Source organism: Episyrphus balteatus, chromosome 2 (assembly GCF_945859705.1).
Source record: "Episyrphus balteatus chromosome 2, idEpiBalt1.1, whole genome shotgun sequence".
NCBI lineage: Eukaryota > Metazoa > Arthropoda > Insecta > Diptera > Syrphidae > Episyrphus > Episyrphus balteatus.
The window spans coordinates 62566117-62582958 of record NC_079135.1 but is presented as its reverse complement, the minus strand read 5'-3'; the positions used below and the strand labels follow the sequence as shown (position 1 = coordinate 62582958).

At 32.7% G+C, this 16842-nt stretch overlaps 3 protein-coding genes and 1 long non-coding RNA gene across 5 annotated transcripts; 1 reads left to right on the top strand and 3 right to left on the bottom strand.

Annotated features, from left to right (window-relative positions):
- Window positions 1-96: 96 nt before the first annotated feature.
- LOC129909470 (putative nuclease HARBI1) lies at window positions 97-879 on the bottom strand. The gene has a single exon (XM_055986550.1). The coding sequence runs from the start codon at window positions 877-879 to the stop codon at window positions 97-99; it is 783 nt and encodes a 260-aa protein (XP_055842525.1).
- Window positions 880-2139: 1260 nt separating this feature from the next.
- LOC129908245 (uncharacterized) lies at window positions 2140-5801 on the bottom strand. Its single transcript, XR_008771241.1, has 8 exons — window positions 5592-5801; window positions 5360-5528; window positions 4821-5300; window positions 4660-4756; window positions 4377-4591; window positions 2807-3068; window positions 2587-2734; window positions 2140-2517 (listed from the first exon to the last, which is right to left on the bottom strand). It is a non-coding gene; the product is annotated as an uncharacterized LOC129908245 (long non-coding RNA).
- Window positions 5802-9700: 3899 nt separating this feature from the next.
- On the top strand, window positions 9701-10849 carry LOC129908242 (DNA replication complex GINS protein PSF3). Its single transcript, XM_055984624.1, has 4 exons — window positions 9701-9939; window positions 10004-10109; window positions 10166-10454; window positions 10509-10849. Exons 1-4 carry the CDS (start codon window positions 9837-9839, stop codon window positions 10647-10649), a joined length of 639 nt encoding a protein of 212 aa, XP_055840599.1. The 5' UTR covers window positions 9701-9836; the 3' UTR covers window positions 10650-10849.
- Window positions 10432-11383, bottom strand: LOC129908243 (39S ribosomal protein L14, mitochondrial). Of its 2 annotated transcripts, XM_055984625.1 has the most exons (3): window positions 11248-11382; window positions 10691-11191; window positions 10432-10626 (listed from the first exon to the last, which is right to left on the bottom strand). In XM_055984625.1, exon 2 carries the CDS (start codon window positions 11163-11165, stop codon window positions 10692-10694), a length of 474 nt encoding a protein of 157 aa, XP_055840600.1. In that variant the 5' UTR covers window positions 11166-11191; window positions 11248-11382; the 3' UTR covers window positions 10432-10626; window position 10691. The 2 variants fall into 2 exon arrangements, with proteins under 2 accessions (XP_055840600.1, XP_055840601.1); XM_055984626.1 differs by lacking the exon at window positions 10432-10626 and having other exon boundaries at window positions 10663-11191; window positions 11248-11383.
- Window positions 11384-16842: the final 5459 nt, after the last annotated feature.

The following is a 16842-nucleotide window of genomic DNA, read 5'->3' as shown; positions in this document are numbered from 1 at the left end:
TCAGAAGTAAAAACTCAAGACATAATTCAAAAACAATTTTCTTATTTTAACTTATATTTTCTTCAATGATTTATTTAATTTTAATACAAAAACCTTTTAAATAATATTCTGTTCTTGCAAGTATCTAAACAATATCTCACGCCTGTTGATTGAAGGATCTGCTGGATCATCATTGTTATAAGGAATAACTACAATTTCATCTGGAGTTTCTTCATTTTCATCATATAAGTCATCATGCGATAGACATATATTGTGCATAATACATGCACTCATTATTATTTTTGTAACCACTCTCAAATCCGTTTGTTCTGTGAACTTAAGTCTTCGGAATCGTCCCTTAAGTAGTCCAAATGTATTTTCTACGACAATCCTCGTTGACGAATGGATATAGTTGAATCGCCTTTGAGCATCGGTAAGATTTCCAGTATCTTTAAATGGTGGTACTAGCCAACTTTTTGAAGGGTACGCCGAATCACCCAAAATAAAGTAACTGTTAGGAAACAGTTCAATATAATCTGTTTCTGCCCTTGAGTACAATTCAGATCTCCGTAAAACCCTGCTGTCGTGAAGGGAACCTGGTTCACCAACAGTTATGTCTATGAACTTTTTCTCAGCATCCACAACTGCTTGAATAACTAGGCTATAGTTTTGCTTTCTATCAAAATAGCAATGCTTATTGACAGTAGGTGCTTTTATTGCAATATGGGTGCAGTCAATCGCACCAATTATACCTGGTATCTTTTTTTTGCTTTCAAATTTCCGCTCTACTTCGTCTGCAAAAGGACCTTGTGGCCACTGGACGTACTCGCTTCCAATCGAAATTACAAAGCCAGCAACGCGGTTTACAGACAGCCATGCTGATGACTTTCGTGATCCCATACATGACGGAGTTGGAAGAACTATTTGGCGATAAACCCATTGTGTCTAACAACCATACTATACAATTAGGAGTGGCAGAAGTAAACGAAACGGTAGAAGCAGATTATTTGGACGTTGAGGTTTTGGACGAAGAGCTGCCAGCTACTTCGTCAGCTTCAAATTCGAACCCAACAGTCACCGATGGACCCCAAGTTTCAGCAGCCGTCGAAGCTAGAACAAATTTATCAGGCACCAGAAAGAGAAAAACATTTAGGGAGAAGTATTTCGAAGAAAAATTAAATATTAAAAGGCAAGCTATGGAAACAGAAAAAGGACAGAGGGCTGAATTTTTAAATTTTGTAAAGGAAGAGCTAAGAAATAAATGGAAAAAAGAAGAGGAGGAAAATAAAATCAGAATGGACCTGCTAAAAGATCTACACAAAACTCTGTCTAAATAAATTACGACCCTGTCTTTGGACTTTTTTTATTTCTTTGCTTATGTTTGATTTTTTTTTCAACAAGAAGTTTTTTATGTTATGTTTCATGTTTCTGTTATTTCTCTTTATGATTCTGTAATTTTTTTTTTTTTTTCAAAATACACATTAATAAAATTTATCATTCGTTATTTATTTGGTTTCTTTATAATTTCAATGCATTTGGTTACCGATTCAGTGGAGGCAATGTCAAAGTTATGCAAGATCCTATATAAAAGCTTGACTAATAGGACGTAAGCCTTGGAAAGGGTGCATTTTTGTGCAACGGAAAGTCCTAGATTGGAAAAAAGGTCAATGGTGGCGAGTAAAGTGCTTATTGAAAGTAAGAAATATTTTTTGACTTTTTGAAATGCAGAAATGCATTGAAACCATTTGATAATACTACATTGGCTCAAAAAGTGAAAAAGTACAAAAGTGAAAATTTTCAAATGCATTTTTGTATAGTTTTTCGGCCTGAAAAATTAAAACATATGATGTAGAAAGCTTATTTTTTGGTCTAATAAACAATTTGTATACTCTTTTTCAAAAAATAATTGCGCTAGCCAGAAAAAAAATATTTTCACTTTTGTACTTTTTCAAAAAGTGGTGTATGTAGTTAAGCCTTAAGACATTTTGAATCGAAATCCAACTTTTTTTTCGATTTCTACTTCTCTTCAACTATCAATACTACAAAAAACTAAAATACAATTGGAACTCGTTTATACCATTTTTATTAAAGTAAAATCAATCTTTATTTTTAATATTATTTTGCATTATTACTACAAACCGAATTCTTTCAAAGAAGCAGTAAGTTTGATAATACTCTAGGTTTTGTACCATTTATTAATAAAAAAGAACACTATTTGTAACATTGCATATTTTAAAAATAGAGATGAAAAAAATATGTATTGACCTTGTACAAAAATATAATATAAATCTTATTCTGTTAAAATAAGCACACGCTAAACTCATTTATAAGCCAATGTCCTGTTACTTCTAATTATGAAATTCAATAAAAGATCTTTAACATATTTCTCAACAATAAGTAGAGAATCCAGTTTTCGAAATTGAATGTCTGAAGCGAAATTGTCTGTGAAAATACAGGAAGATGAACTGCTTTTTATTCTATATGGCTCGCCAGATTTATATCGCTCTCACTTGGATGTTCTAAATCGATTTGGTTTTACTGTGCAAATCAAAAGAAGTGAAGAAAGATTGTAAAATATTTTTTTTTTTTTCAATATTGTTGACGTACTACAGGCAAGTATTTTGAATACTCTCAAGCATAGTAATTCTTTGAAGTCATTCATTTGATATACATGAGTAGTGATTTCCTGCAAGTGAGCAAGTCTTCGAGTAATGGATTACTCTTGTGTTTACTTTGACAAAACAATGCTCAGTCTCTGAAAAAAAATATCAAATACCATTGTTCAAAACTCAAAGATTGCATACAAAAAAAACAAAATCATATTTACTTGGTGATGAGTTCGAGCTTCCAAACGTGTCTCCTGTCCTAGACTTGTTCCATATATCGGGAGTAGATATGGAATCCACTTACTGAGTAGATACGATTTCACTGGAATCAATACTTGGTGTTTTAATCGACGAAGTACATACGTATGCTACCCGATGGTTCAAATCCTTCGAAACTTGAACTGATGTGATGAGTCATGTGGGCAAAGCTGCCTCCTCGATCTGCGCTCAGTTGGTACTATTGCGATTAACAAAGGCAATTATCTAATCAAATGAAAAATTTAAGTTGTATGTATTATAGAGGAACACAGTCCATAATAGATTTAAAGAAGTTCTTTTAGTAATAATTGTAAAACAATAAAGTAAAGAACCCAATTGGGTATAAAAGGACAGCCAAAATGCCTTGAATTTTTTCTTTAGATTCTAATAAATATCGGTGGAAGCTTTTGAACATTATTTTATTAACCCTTTCGAACCCAAGCTATGAAAATCATTATTAAAAAATGTTTTTTCAGTATTATCGTATCAAAAACATCACAACTAAAAAATATGAATAGCAAAAAGTTATTTTCCAAAATAATAAATAGCAAAAATAATGTGTTACTCTCATGTTGCATGTAAGTAACATGCACTGCCTATGACCACCAAAAAAAGTCGGACAACTGAGAAAATAATTTTTTATGGAACAATAATATATGCTACTTCTTTTAAGCCAAAAAGCAAAACACTTTCTGGATTAACTTTTTTTATATCTTTTTTTCAAAATTATGACCATATACAAAAAAAAAAATGTTTGCAAAAAAAAAGAAAAAATGTGAAATTCAGTTCCTTTTTCGATAAAAAATAAATTAAAGGTATGATATTTGACTAAATTTTTTAATAATCCAGTAACTAGGCATCATTATCTTTCAATTGAGCCATCGAAACCTAAAAAAATATTAAATTTAATATTTTTTACAAATTTTTAAAAATATGTTACATGAGAGTAACGCTGGGTACGAAAGGGTTAAACTATTTTTTACTGTTCAACCATAATCTGATTCAAGTATAATTTTTCGTGGAGAACAACAACAAAAAACTGTTACATGCATTGTATCTTTTGGTTGTAATTGTTGATCCAAACTCTACTTTACTATTTATCGAAGAACCGATTCGATTTCAATATTCGTTTCCAATCCTTTTTATAGCAAACCGTGAAACTTTTTGAAATAAAAAGATACCTTTGTTCAACCCTAAACCGTTTTGTCTTGCCTTCGTATTACTATTTTTAATTTAAGAAAAACTAGAGTTATTTTGCAAGTTGCAAGATCGTAATAACAAATTTACCCGTAGCGCTGCATTACTAACTAGTACCAAAGGATCTTGATTTAAACTAATTGCAAAAGGTTGTTGTTGCTTGAGTTGATTTATGAACGGAACCTACAAATTCATTATTAAAAAGGTTACTCATATGAACTTCAGAGATCAAGTATTTAGATTTAACGTTTTTGGTTTAATGGATAAGATCATATGTTTTTTTTGTTTATCAAATTCAAAATACAAATTAACAAACAAAAATTAAAACATACTTACAGTACTGACGACGTTACACTAGATTTTTTTAGGTGCAATTGTATCACTAAATTTATTGTACGCTGGAAGCTACACTGCCAATTGTATTGCTCGTCGCAATTGGTTTAACTAAATTGTCCAAATTCACTAACGCTGACTTTTGACCCAAGAACGATTGCGGTTTTTTCAATGATGGTTTCTTGTTGATAATGGATCCAATTTATCCAAAAGTGATGCTAAATTTTAATTTAATATTTTGAGTAATCCAAGGGATTGCATTTAAAACATAAAATATCTTGAATACAATTGTTAATGTTTGGGCCAAGTGTCGTGTAGTCTCCACTCTATTCGTATTTATATCAGTCATCCAAATCAGGTGAAACATTTGCCACTGACGATGCCTAAATTTGTTTTAATTGAATTCGTTGATAAATTCATTTTATTACTCTACTCATTATAAAATACCTCATTTCTAGTTCTCCTCCATGGATCACCATTATTAGCAGAGATTGGTTGAGCTTTTGGTGCCCAAGGATCTTGATGATGATTTTTCTAATGATTTTGCTTCATATACATATACAAGCAGCGAAGGATCACCCGAACCACTACTGGTCTGGTATTTTGAACTAATGGTAGAGACGGTGGAGATGCAGCAGTTGCTGCTCCTATAGCTGAAGTTTTCGATAACCAAGGATCAGATATAGTGAGGTTGATGAATTGCCATTCATGGTATCATTTGAAAGATGTTGCTCTGCAGTCAGAAGGAACCAGAAGCTACAGATGGTGATTGAGTATATTGTGTGAGACATCCTTCAACACCACCAGCAGCACCACCAGATGCTTAAGGAACATTGGCATGTCAAGCATCGATTTGTGGTGACGATGTACGATGTACCTGACCAAGGATCAGAGAGCACAAGTTGCTAAATAAAACTCAACAAAGAGCTTAAATAGAAAGGAATATTAGAAAGAATTTAAAAGTTCAGACTAAAAATACGACTTACTTGACTTTGCAGCTCTAGCTGGAGAGGAGTTCCATGGATCAGCATCACCAACAGCTCCTGCGCCAAGTGGCGGACTTGATATACTTATTGTTCTCAATGGTATATCCAGAAAATAAGGCAAATGGCTCTGTTGGGGTTCACTACCCTTCCCTTGGGTTCTGGTTAAACTCTGCAAATACTAAATCGTATAGACACATACCATCAATTATAGTTCTAATGTAATGTAACTTACTTTGATTAAATGAATCCACCAATTTGTTTTTTGGATCGACGCTGAATAAGAGCATCCTCATCAGCGACAAGAGGATTAGAAGTGTTGACTTGATTGAAAGGTATAGACTTCTCTCGGTCGAGTATCACAATTCACGAATAGCCCTGATAATTTTGTTTCGAATGGAAATATAAAAGTTGCTAATCAATTGTTGAATTTCGAAATTTTTTTTGTTTTTTTTTAGTTTGTTTCTTCTGAATTGAATTTTTGAATTGAATTTTATTGAGTCTTCAAAGTTAGGTTACATTTTATATCTTATTCTAACAATAGCTTTTATTGTACTAAAGTGGCTATAAAGTATTGCCTTCTTTTTCGAGTATTTTTTTTGTAAAGCCTCGTGGCTGTCAGTATTTATATAAAACTAAATATATGGTTGGACTGCTTTTGCTCATAAGCATTTAGTTGAATTTGTTTGTGACGGTAGTCACGAATACATATATACAATAAACTTAACCTATCTTAAAACTACATATATACGAAAACTGGCCAGTGCAGTGATATGCTTAATATCTAACATATTGCTTGAGATTTTTATTTTTTTTTTCGTTTCTTTTCTTTTTTGTTTCTTTTGAGTTTATGAAGCGAGAGCGCCATATATACTTAAACATACAAGTAAAATCACATTGTAGCAAACAATAAAACATTCAATTTAGATGAAATTAAATCAATTAACTGGCGAATATGTTTTAAAGTATTTTAGATGTACTAGGGAATATGCTTTCAGTTTTAGCATCAGGTGTTTCGATGCGCCGTTATGATTCGTACCGCTTACTTGTATGGATATAGCGTGCGATGAAATGCCGCTATTTACTGTTGTGGTGTGTTATGTTGTACTGTTAGCACAGTTTAACTTTTTGTACATACTAGTTTCCCTGTTTTATGGCGATGTAATTATCCATCCTAGTCACTTTTTGTGTTATTATTAGCTGTGGCTAATTGTCTGTTGCTGTTGATGATTTATGTCGACTTCAAAGTCGCACGTTCTTTGCAGGACACACGAACGGGTTGGGGCATCCCGCAGACCCGTAAGTGACTCGTCCGGATCTCCATCACTATTTGGATTAATTAGCTGTGGCTAATTATCTATTGCTGGTGTTGACTTATAAGTCACACGTGTTTGTTGGACATACGAATGGGTTGGGGCAATCCCACAGACCCATTAGTAACTCGTCCAGATAATATAACTTTACGTTAAACTTTTACTAGCTCCAAGAGCTGCGACTGCCTTCGGCCACGGTTACTTCTCGACCGACTCTTGTTTCTTCTGTAAATTTTTATGTTTGACGTTTGACAATTCCTTTACAACTGTATATTTGTCTTGTCAGCTGATTTCGGAACATTTAATACGCAGTGCTGCCAAGTTTTTAGGTTAAGCCCCGAGGCGTTTTTTTTGTCCAGTTAAGACCGGTGGTAATAAAAAACACACCTATTGATAATAATTTTAAAAGTATATAATTTTTTTACCACACCCAGGAATCGAACTTCGTACCTACTTGGTGGCAGTCCGCCACTTAACCCACTCGGCCATCCTAGTATATTCATTAATGAAATCAAAAACTTAATCAGTTCAAATAGCAGCAATGTCAAAAAAATTTCTGTAAAGCTTGTATAAATTCATTAAGCAGGCTTTTCCGAAAGCAAGTTTTTTTTCGTTTAAGTTTCTTTAACAGTATTTAAACAACTTATTAGAAGTTGTTAAACAAGTTCGAACTTCTATAAGCAATTAAATTCTGAAGCAAGCTCAATACAAGCTGTATAAAAAGTAGTACCTGCGAGATCTCAATTTAAAGAAGCTGTTGTGCTAGTTGGGAAGGTATGACCATTAGAAAAAACTCTGTATCGAGAACTGTCAAAACTTAAAAATGGCTACTTAAGGTTTTGACAGCTGCCCATTGAAGTTGTTGTTGTAAACAAATTTGTCTTGGAAATTGTTGTTGTTTTTGACTTTGCCAAATTTAAACGTCAAAACCTTATTACCCCATTTTGTAAGATGGCGGCTCTAATGATCACACCTTGTCTTTTTGTACCATGAACCAAAACATCTACTAGTAGTAAACTACCACCTCCAATGGAACATGGCTTTTGACAACTGATGTTTAAATGACTGTTCTAACTTGTTCTGACGTTTCTCACGAAACTGAGGTGCGTTCTTTTTCTAACAATAGTCAACGATCGTTGTTATGTCAAAAATTATTGTTGAAGTGTCATTGTTAGAAATCGTTGAATTTTTTACAAATCATTTAGGAACGATTTATTGTTAGAGATTGTTAGACTGTCAAACCACCAGATAATTTTTTTTTTGAGAATACTTTTATTTCCATTATTATAGCAAAAAATTTTGTTTTTTATTCAAAATAAATTATCTATCATCAAAAAATTACAAAACTCACTTTTTATTTTCATTTTTTCCTCTTATTTCAAAAGAAAAAAAATCTTTGTGTTCGTTTTGTAAACAAAACATCCACTTTGACACATCAACAATCTCATGAATGTTCAACTCATATCATGGAGGTGAGTTGGAAATAGTTACGATTTGTAACTATTTGACACTTCAAAACGAGTTTAGGAACGATGTTGTCAAATAGTTACAAATCGTAACTATTTTGTAGTTTAGGAACGACAAAAGTTAACGATAGTTAACAATAGTTAACTATTAGGTCTGTTTGGGTACTGCCTAAAACAGAAATATTTCAACTTTTTTCAACATCCAGCCCAATTCCTGTTTGGGTACTCTGAAATTGTACATTTTTTCACAAAAAAGATGGCCGCGAGAGAGAAAAAAATTTCCCCTTCGTGCGAATTTCTGCCCCAAAAATTTCTTCGGACAAAAATCTTTTTTTCTTATTTGGTCTTGTCGCACAACAAAAATAAAACAAACTACTAACATGGCAGTGTGGCTTTGTGTTGTGTTTTTATTTTTATTTATCGCGTTTTAGTGGTGTAATAATCAAAATAGATAAGTGTTTTTATGAAAAAATAATAAAAAAGTAGTGTTTCAAAAGTAATACGTACAAAGTTGTTTTAATTTTTTTGTTTCTTTATTTTTTTTTTTCAATTGATGTTGTTGTTTACATTTGTTGTTGTTAAAAAAAAAAGCAGAAAAATTTGTCAAAAAGTGTTTGGGTACTTTTGCTCAATTTTTTTTTCTCTGAGAGGATTTCATCCCCACTCCTCAAAATTTGACAGGTTTCATATTTTTGTCCAAAAAGAACCCAAACAGACCTATTGTTAGAAAAAGAACGCACCTCTGTGCTGTCCTGTATCCTGTGCCTACGTTCTGTAACTCTCGCATCGAGAAATTTCTCGCATGAAACACGCAAATCGGAACAATAATAATGTGAATCGACACAAAAATCATTTTCTCACATTCGTTTGTTTCTATAAACAAAATTTTTCTCGCCTTGAAACATTTCTGAATGAAAATGCTTGACAGACTGGAAAAATGTGAATAAAACTGTGTCTGTAAGAAAATAATCGAGAAAATTTCTCGATTGAACTGCCAAAATTTCTCACAAGCAAAAAGGATGCGAGAAAGTAAGATATTTGAAAAAAAATTGATAATCTTGCATTAAATGTGAGATGTTACTACTGAAAATGTGTTCACGTTAATTTATTTTTGTGTCACTTAAATTTTCAAAATAAAAAAAAGAATATTAAAGAAAAAAAATGAAAAATTTTCATGTCCTAAACGTGACTTGAACTCGGTACCCTCCACTCGCCGACCGAATGCTCTTCCTTCGGACTACCGAGCCTTGGGATATTTAATGTAAAACTATGTCCATATGACCTTTTATGGCCAAAGGTAAAAATATTTTCCCTTTTTTTGACAGTTTCCAATATATTCCAATGGAATACAAAACTTACAGGGCTGCTTCTCACATCGAGATACAGACACAGGTTATTTTTCCAAATAGAGAAACGTTTGGAATTTTTGTTTCAAAATTTTTCGATGCGAGAAGTTCTCGGCTGAGTTATAGAACGTAGGCACTGTTCTGATCTAGTAAAATTATCGTTGAACATAACTATTATGTTAGATTTTATGTTTACCATGATGTTAGAATTGCCCACAGGAAAGAAAATATGTTGTATGTAAATCAACTGTAGTAATATAAACAAAAATAAATATTAGAGGTTGGAAGAGAAGTGTTTTCGGCGCAAAAATTTAAGGTTTAACTTTGCCAAATTATTTAAAGAATATATTTTGTTATGAATTCGAATAGCTATTTTCCTAATTACTTTTCAATAGAAGATATTTTTGTAACGCAAGAAAAAGTCGAATGTAAAATAAACACCAAACTTCTTCAAATGGGTAGGTAGATATAATCAATGGTATTTTTCCACGGCAATACATAGTAAGACTGGATTTTGTTAAGGTTTTCTTGATCCCGGTGCTGAATCTGATGACTTAAATCCTGGAAAAGTAATAAATCTACCTCTGTGGTACATAAAAGAACTGAAAGTTAACAATCCCTATTTTGCGTAAGTGATTTGGGTATATACTTTATTCATTTCCAATATCATTTGCTTTGTTATAGAGTCGATGTACCTATGATATATAAAAGCGTTCATAAAGCAGTTTGCGAAGCGGAGACAACCCATATAGAGCTAGGGAAACTTCATCCTTTTTTTTATGAGTATGGAAGGTATCTAATGCCATACGATAGAAATCACATTGTTGGAAAAATTGTTTTCGAGACTATGAGACAAAGAGTTCGTCATCTCTTGGACATATCCAAAAATACTAATGTGGATGGGTGCCCTGAACGTAGGTTGGATAGCATCGAGAATAAACTGTATGAAATGGGAGTGAGAACAAATGCTTCTGTAAGTTTAATATTTCAAAAACAAATTTAATGTTTAATGTATTTTGGTTTATAGTATATTAATTGGCTGCAAATGAAATCCAGACATATTTGCATTTCCGAAATGGTCCAAGAACATAGTAAAAAGCGCAGACGTGCGCTCCTAAGTGACGAAGAAAGTTCACCACAAGGACCTAGCAAAAGAATATCAACGTAATCACAGAGTAAAATACAATTAAAGTACATTTATTTTATAACTTTATAAATAACGACTGGCTATTGCTAAAACTTTAGTATAGTCCGCTCCTTTCGAAAAAGTCTTTTCTTTGAGAATAGTTCGCAGTACAGTTGGAACTGGAACGTGTATCCTTGTTCCTAATGGTGTTCCGTTGTCATCAATAAGCACCAGATTATTGCTATCGAATTTTGGAGTTTTTGGTTTTTGATTTTGTTTCAAGCCAACGAGAATTCCTTTTTTCATTTGACCTTTAATAGCAACTAGTACTTTGTCCCCAATAAGGCCTACTCCACGTTTGTTGTAGACATGGATGCAACGAGGAGGTTTGCCTTCTGCCATTGCACGTTTCCCAATGTCGCTGTTATCAACTACGCGCAATCTAGCAAGTTTCCGAATCTCATTGCATCGTGCGGTTGTATGAATTTTCAACTGGTGTGTTAAATTCATGGATGGTAATGGTAAGTTTCTCATTCTATTGAAAATATTTGTTGACATTTCTATACTTTTGGAACTCAGCGTTTCTTTAAAAATAAAAAAAATAATATATTTTTAAATAAATAATAATTTCATAACAAACCTCAAGAAAAACTCGAGATGAAAATATTCAGTTTCTACGTTTTCATCTAGAATCGAGTTGGATTTTGAAGGGAAGGGTGACAACTGAAACATGTACTCTGGCGGAAAATAGTTGAAACAATAGCTGCGTTCATTTGGGCACATTAATCCCTTAGTGCCTGGCTACACGGTGATTTTTCAATCGCCTAAGTCAGCTATTACATGAAGCCTCAAGAGGCGCTCCTCTTTTCAAAACCAATGAGTGCAAAAGAGAAAGAAGATAAACCAAAAATTATCCGCCCGGAGAGTCGTGGGCCAAAATTCCGAGACTCTTTTTTGACGTTTCTTTTTCCACTCTTTCTTTTTTCAACATTCCCTTTCATTTCTTTTTGCTTCTTGGTGGAATACAACAACAACAATACTGAAATCAAAAAAGAAATGTCAAATTTGAGTCTTTGCCTCAAGAGGCATCGTGTAATAGTACGCGCCTCACAGAATGATTATCAAAAGAAAATTCGAAAAAAGAGTCAAGCATTGACCTATTATATAATAGGTCAATGGAGTCAAGCCTCTTGAGGCTTCATGTAAGGGTATACCGCTAGTAGAGCTAGAAAGATGTGGAATCATTTTTTTTTTTCACTTTTTGGATAGAAAAGTCAAACGACTAGCAGTCCATATATAGTAGGTCAATGACTTTTAGTGAATGACATCTGTCGTTAAAAGGTAGTGCTTTCTCTGTTTTTCTATATTTGTTCCTTTCGCACTTCGTCAAAAATGTTGCACTTATTCTCCGCTTTTTTTTAGGGCGCTAGTATCACGAAGAAACAAGTGGAACCAACCTGAATATGCTTCTAGCAGTCCATATATATTAAGTCAATAGGTGTGTTTTTTATTACCACCGGTCTTAACTGGACAAAAAAAACGCCTCGGGGCTTAACCTGAAATCTTGGCAGCACTGTATATTGAATGTTCCGAAAACAGCAGACACAACAAAAATTTAGAATTGTCATGTTTTTCGCTTTCGACATTTTTTTGTATTTTTCATGTATGTTTTACAAAGAGATACAAAAATGTATGCTAGCAAAACTACTTTAATACATTTTGTCCTTCCAAACGTGAGTTTTCACGTTTTTAAACAAATTCTAAACAATTTATGAAAAAATTAGTTTGGTAGCACAGATTTAAAACTCTTCAAAAAGTTAAGCCCAGAGAAATCTCCGGGCTAAACAACTAAGCCCAAGGGGCTAAGGTGTTGTTGTATTTAACATGTAAATTGCTTAGCCCAGACTGCGTTTTTTTTTGTCTAGTTAAGACCGGTTGTAATAAAAAACACACCTAATGACAGTGTTATTTATTTCTAAGAATACATACATCTTTTTATTATTTTTTTTTATTTTCGTAAGTGCCTGGCCACACAGTGTTGTGCCCAATCACGTTCCAATTCACATTTTGTAGGAACAAATGTCAAAAAGAGGAAAATCCTCACCCCTCTTGCCTACAACCTGACTGGATAGGCGATTGAAAAATCACTGTGTAGCCAGGCACTAAACGAATATTTTATATTACATAATTATGTAGGTATGTGTGTATTTATAAAATTATTTTATTTTTAAATTAAATCTTTTTTTTGTCAAAAACGGAGACCTATCTGTCAGTTCGGCATTTAATTTATATATTTGAATCACAAACAGGAAATTTATTTTTGTTTTAATTTATAAAATAAAATTTTTAAAAATTATTAATTAAATTATCTTGTCGAAAAATTGTCAAATATTGTTGAAAAAACTAGTTGTGTGTGTGTTTTTTATGCGTTTTTCGTCGGCAATTTAAAAGTGAAAAAATTCAAAATAAATTTAATGACATATATGTATGTAAGCTTGAAGGATCCGTTTTTGACAATCAAATTTTGACAACGTTCGGAAGATATTCACCCTTAATACCAAACCGATGTCGTAAACGACAGCAAAATATACGACACGAGGGCTTTAAAAGTAACGACAAAATGAGTACCCGCATGTACATATAAGTTACTTTTGATACTAGTACCCGCATCAATAATATCGTTACTCGTTACTTTCGTATATTTCGTATGTTTCGTGTGTTTGGTATGTTTCGCATGTTTCGTATATTTCGTACATTTCGTATATTTCATGTATTTGATACGTATGTGCCTGGCCACACAGTGTTGTGCCCAATCACGTTCCAATTCACATTTTGTAGGAACAAATGTCAAAAAGAGGAAAATCCTCACCCCTCTTGCCTACAACCTGACTGGATAGGCGATTGAAAAATCACTGTGTAGCCAGGCACTTTCGTATGTGTGGTATTTTAAGTCAGCTATTACACGAAGCCTCAAAAGGCTTGACTCTTTTTTCGAATTCTCATTTGATAATAATCATTCTGTGAGGCGCGTACTATTACACGATGCCCCTTGGGCCAAGGACTCAAATTTCACATTTTTCTTTTGATTTAAAATTTGTTGTTGTGGTATTGTACCAAGAAGCAAAAAAAAAATGAAAGGGATTGTTGAAAAAAGAAGAAGTGGAAAAAGAAAAGTCAAAAAAGAGTCAGAATTTCGACCCACGACTCTCCGGTCGGAAAATTTTTTGTTTTATCTTTTTTCTCTTTTGCACTCATTAGTTTTGAAAAGAGGCGCGCTTCTTAAGGCTTCGTGTAATAGCTGACTAAGTATGTTCGTACGTTGGGTGTAAAAATTTATTTTTTGAAAAAAAAAAAAAACAAAAACCATTTGCATAATCTAGGCTACATTTTAAGACCAGAAACATTAAAATGAGTTGAGGCGTTCTCATGTAAATATATTGAATTTTTTTATGAAACTTGGAAACTTTTTTGAATTTTATCCTAATTTTACGACAAAACTTTGGTAATTTTATGTTTATACCTATTCACTTCAATACAACCATGTCGAACAATTTTTCGTTTATTTTTTCTATTGAGAGTGATTTCCAAACCTCGTTTTCTCTGCTTTTTTGGTGTTGAAAATTCTGCACAGAAAATAAACAAATTTTTTGAAAAACCAAAAAACTTTTGCATATTCTTAAGCTATATTTCAAAATGATTAATACCAATGCCATAAACACATTGGTTGCGGCGTGGGTGTATTTCGGCCACATAAATTATCGAAAACACAACGATTATTGAACCTTGGCACTACTGTTTTTATCGAGACAAAAGTAAACTCCAGATAATTATCTGGAGTTAACATTCTGACTACGGTAACGATACCGATACGAGATGCGAAATGCGACAAATTGAGTGTATCACTTTGATTCGTAACTCATACATCGGATTTAGTATTAAAACTGGAACCGCGTCGCTACTCGTGTATTTCGTATGTTTTGTATGTTTCGTTACTTTAGTACCCAGTAACGAAACATACGAGGAACGATACTGTTTAGAAAGTAACGTTTCGTTACTCGTTGCTGAAGTGAATACCCGCATTTTAGTAACAAATACATACGATTTGCTACAGCTGTAGACACGAGTCAATTAGTGTTCAAACTGTCCACTTTGGAGACATAACTATTATTCACTAGTTTAAAAAATACATCTGCATGTAAGCAATGTCAAATGTAAAAAATAAATCCAATTCCATAATATTCAATTCTTAAATCCAATTTTTCAAAATTTAAACTGGTCGACTAATTCGAGAGTCTCGAACTGCAGATGGGAAGCCTTTGATCTGCCTGTTTTCACTACAGCCCAAATGAGATAAATTCGCAAATAATACCCTGTTTTCACTAGAGCAAATGAGATGATTTCGATCAAATTTGCCAAATGAGGTTCGAAATGAGATAATTTCCCATACAAATTTCAAATTTTGAAATGAGATACCCTTCAAGCAAGAAAACTGAGTTCATTTAAGCATTGGTCAACTCAAGGTCAACTTATTTCCGACAAAGGGAATGAGCGGCCATTAATAAAATTGGTATCAAATGAAAGAGCTATAGCTTAGGAAAAACTTTTACATTAGGGGTATTCACGATCCGATGCAACTGGTCTAGTATCATTGCAAAAGTGTAAAAGTGTAAAATCTTACAACACTACAACAACAAAATATATGGATTGAAATTTTACAATGGTCTTGCACTTTTGCTATACCCTATCCCAACTAGCACAACGGCTTCTATAAATTGAGATCTCGCAGGTACTGCTTTTTATACAGCTTGTATTGAGCTTGCTTCAGAATTTAATTACTTATAGAAGTTCGAACTTGTTTAACAACTTCTAATAAGTTGTTTAAATACTGTTAAAGAAACTTAAACGAAAAAAAGCTTATTTTCGGAAAAGCCTACTTAATGAATTTATAGAAGCTTTACAGAAATTACCAAGTTTAGTATTTGATTTTTGGTTTTGATATTGAATAATCTAGTTGGGACACTTTTTGGTTTTGACATTGAATTATTTAGCTCGGACATTTTTCTTTGACATTTCTACTATTTGAACTGATTAAGTTTTTGACTTCATTAATGAATATAATAGGATGGCCGAGTGGGTAGAGTGGCGGACTGCCACCAAGCAGATACGAAGTTCGATTCCTGGGTGTGGTAAAAAAATTATATACTTTTAAAATTATTATTAATAGATATACTAAAAACAAATGGAATAATATATATAATTCCAGATCAAAAGATAAAATTCATGATTTAAAATCAAATAAAAACCAGTTAAAAAAGAATTTTTTTTGTTTTTGTAGTTGTTTTTTTAATTTCGATAAGACATGTATTAAAGAGCTATACAAGCTCTTCCGAAGCTATCTGTCAAATCTCAACTTTCTGTAAGGCTTCTGTAAAGCTTCGTTTAAACTTCTTATAGAGGGTCAAACTTGTATAACGTTCTCCTTTTTCCAAGCCCAACAACCTTACTAAAGCTTAAAAGAAGCTGAAATGTAGCTTTTGTAAAACCTTAATCGAAGCTGAAATGTTAGTTGGGCCCAACTAGCACAACAGCTTCTATAATTTGAAATCTCGTAGGATCTACTTTCTATACAGCTTGTATTGAGCTTGCTTCTGAATTTAACTGCTTATAGAAGTTCGGACTTGTTTAAAAACTTCTAATAAGTTGTTTAAATACTGTTAAAGAAACTCAAACGAAAAAAACTTGTTTTTCGGATAAGCCTGTTTAATGAATTTATAGAAGCTTTACAGAAATTACCAAGTTTTGTATTTGATTTTTGGTTTTGATATTAAATAATCTAGCTCGTACACTTTTTGGTTTTGACATTGAATAATTTAGCTCGGACATTTTTTTGCTATTTGAACTGATTAAGTTTTTGATTTCATTAATGAATATACTAGGATGGCCGAGTGGGTAGAGTGATAGACTACCACCAAGCAGATACGAAGTTCGATTCCTGGGTGTGGTAAAAAAATTATATACTTTTAAAATTATTATTAATAGATATACTGAAAACTAGTGGAATGTTGTATATAGTATCAGATCAAAAGATATAATTCATGATTTAAAACCAGTTAAAAATGAATTCATTTTTGTTTTTGTATTTTTTTTTTTTAATTTCGATAAGACATGTATTAAGGAGCTATACAAGCTCTTCCGAAGCTATCTGTCAAATCTCAAAGCTTCGGTAGAGCTTCGG

What these genes read in the sequence shown, in the direction of transcription:
- LOC129909470 (XM_055986550.1), bottom strand. Translation starts at nt 879, where the DNA reads ATGGGATCACGAAAGTCATCAGCATGGCTGTCTGTAAACCGCGTTGCT.
- LOC129908242 (XM_055984624.1), top strand. Translation starts at nt 9,837, where the DNA reads ATGAATTCGAATAGCTATTTTCCTAATTACTTTTCAATAGAAGATATT. An exon ending in GTTAACAATCCCTATTTTGC is followed by an intron (nt 10,110 to 10,165) that starts GTAAGTGATTTG and finishes GCTTTGTTATAG; the next exon opens with AGTCGATGTACCTATGATAT. An exon ending in GAGTGAGAACAAATGCTTCT is followed by an intron (nt 10,455 to 10,508) that starts GTAAGTTTAATA and finishes TTTGGTTTATAG; the next exon opens with TATATTAATTGGCTGCAAAT.
- LOC129908243 (XM_055984626.1), bottom strand. Translation starts at nt 11,165, where the DNA reads ATGTCAACAAATATTTTCAATAGAATGAGAAACTTACCATTACCATCC.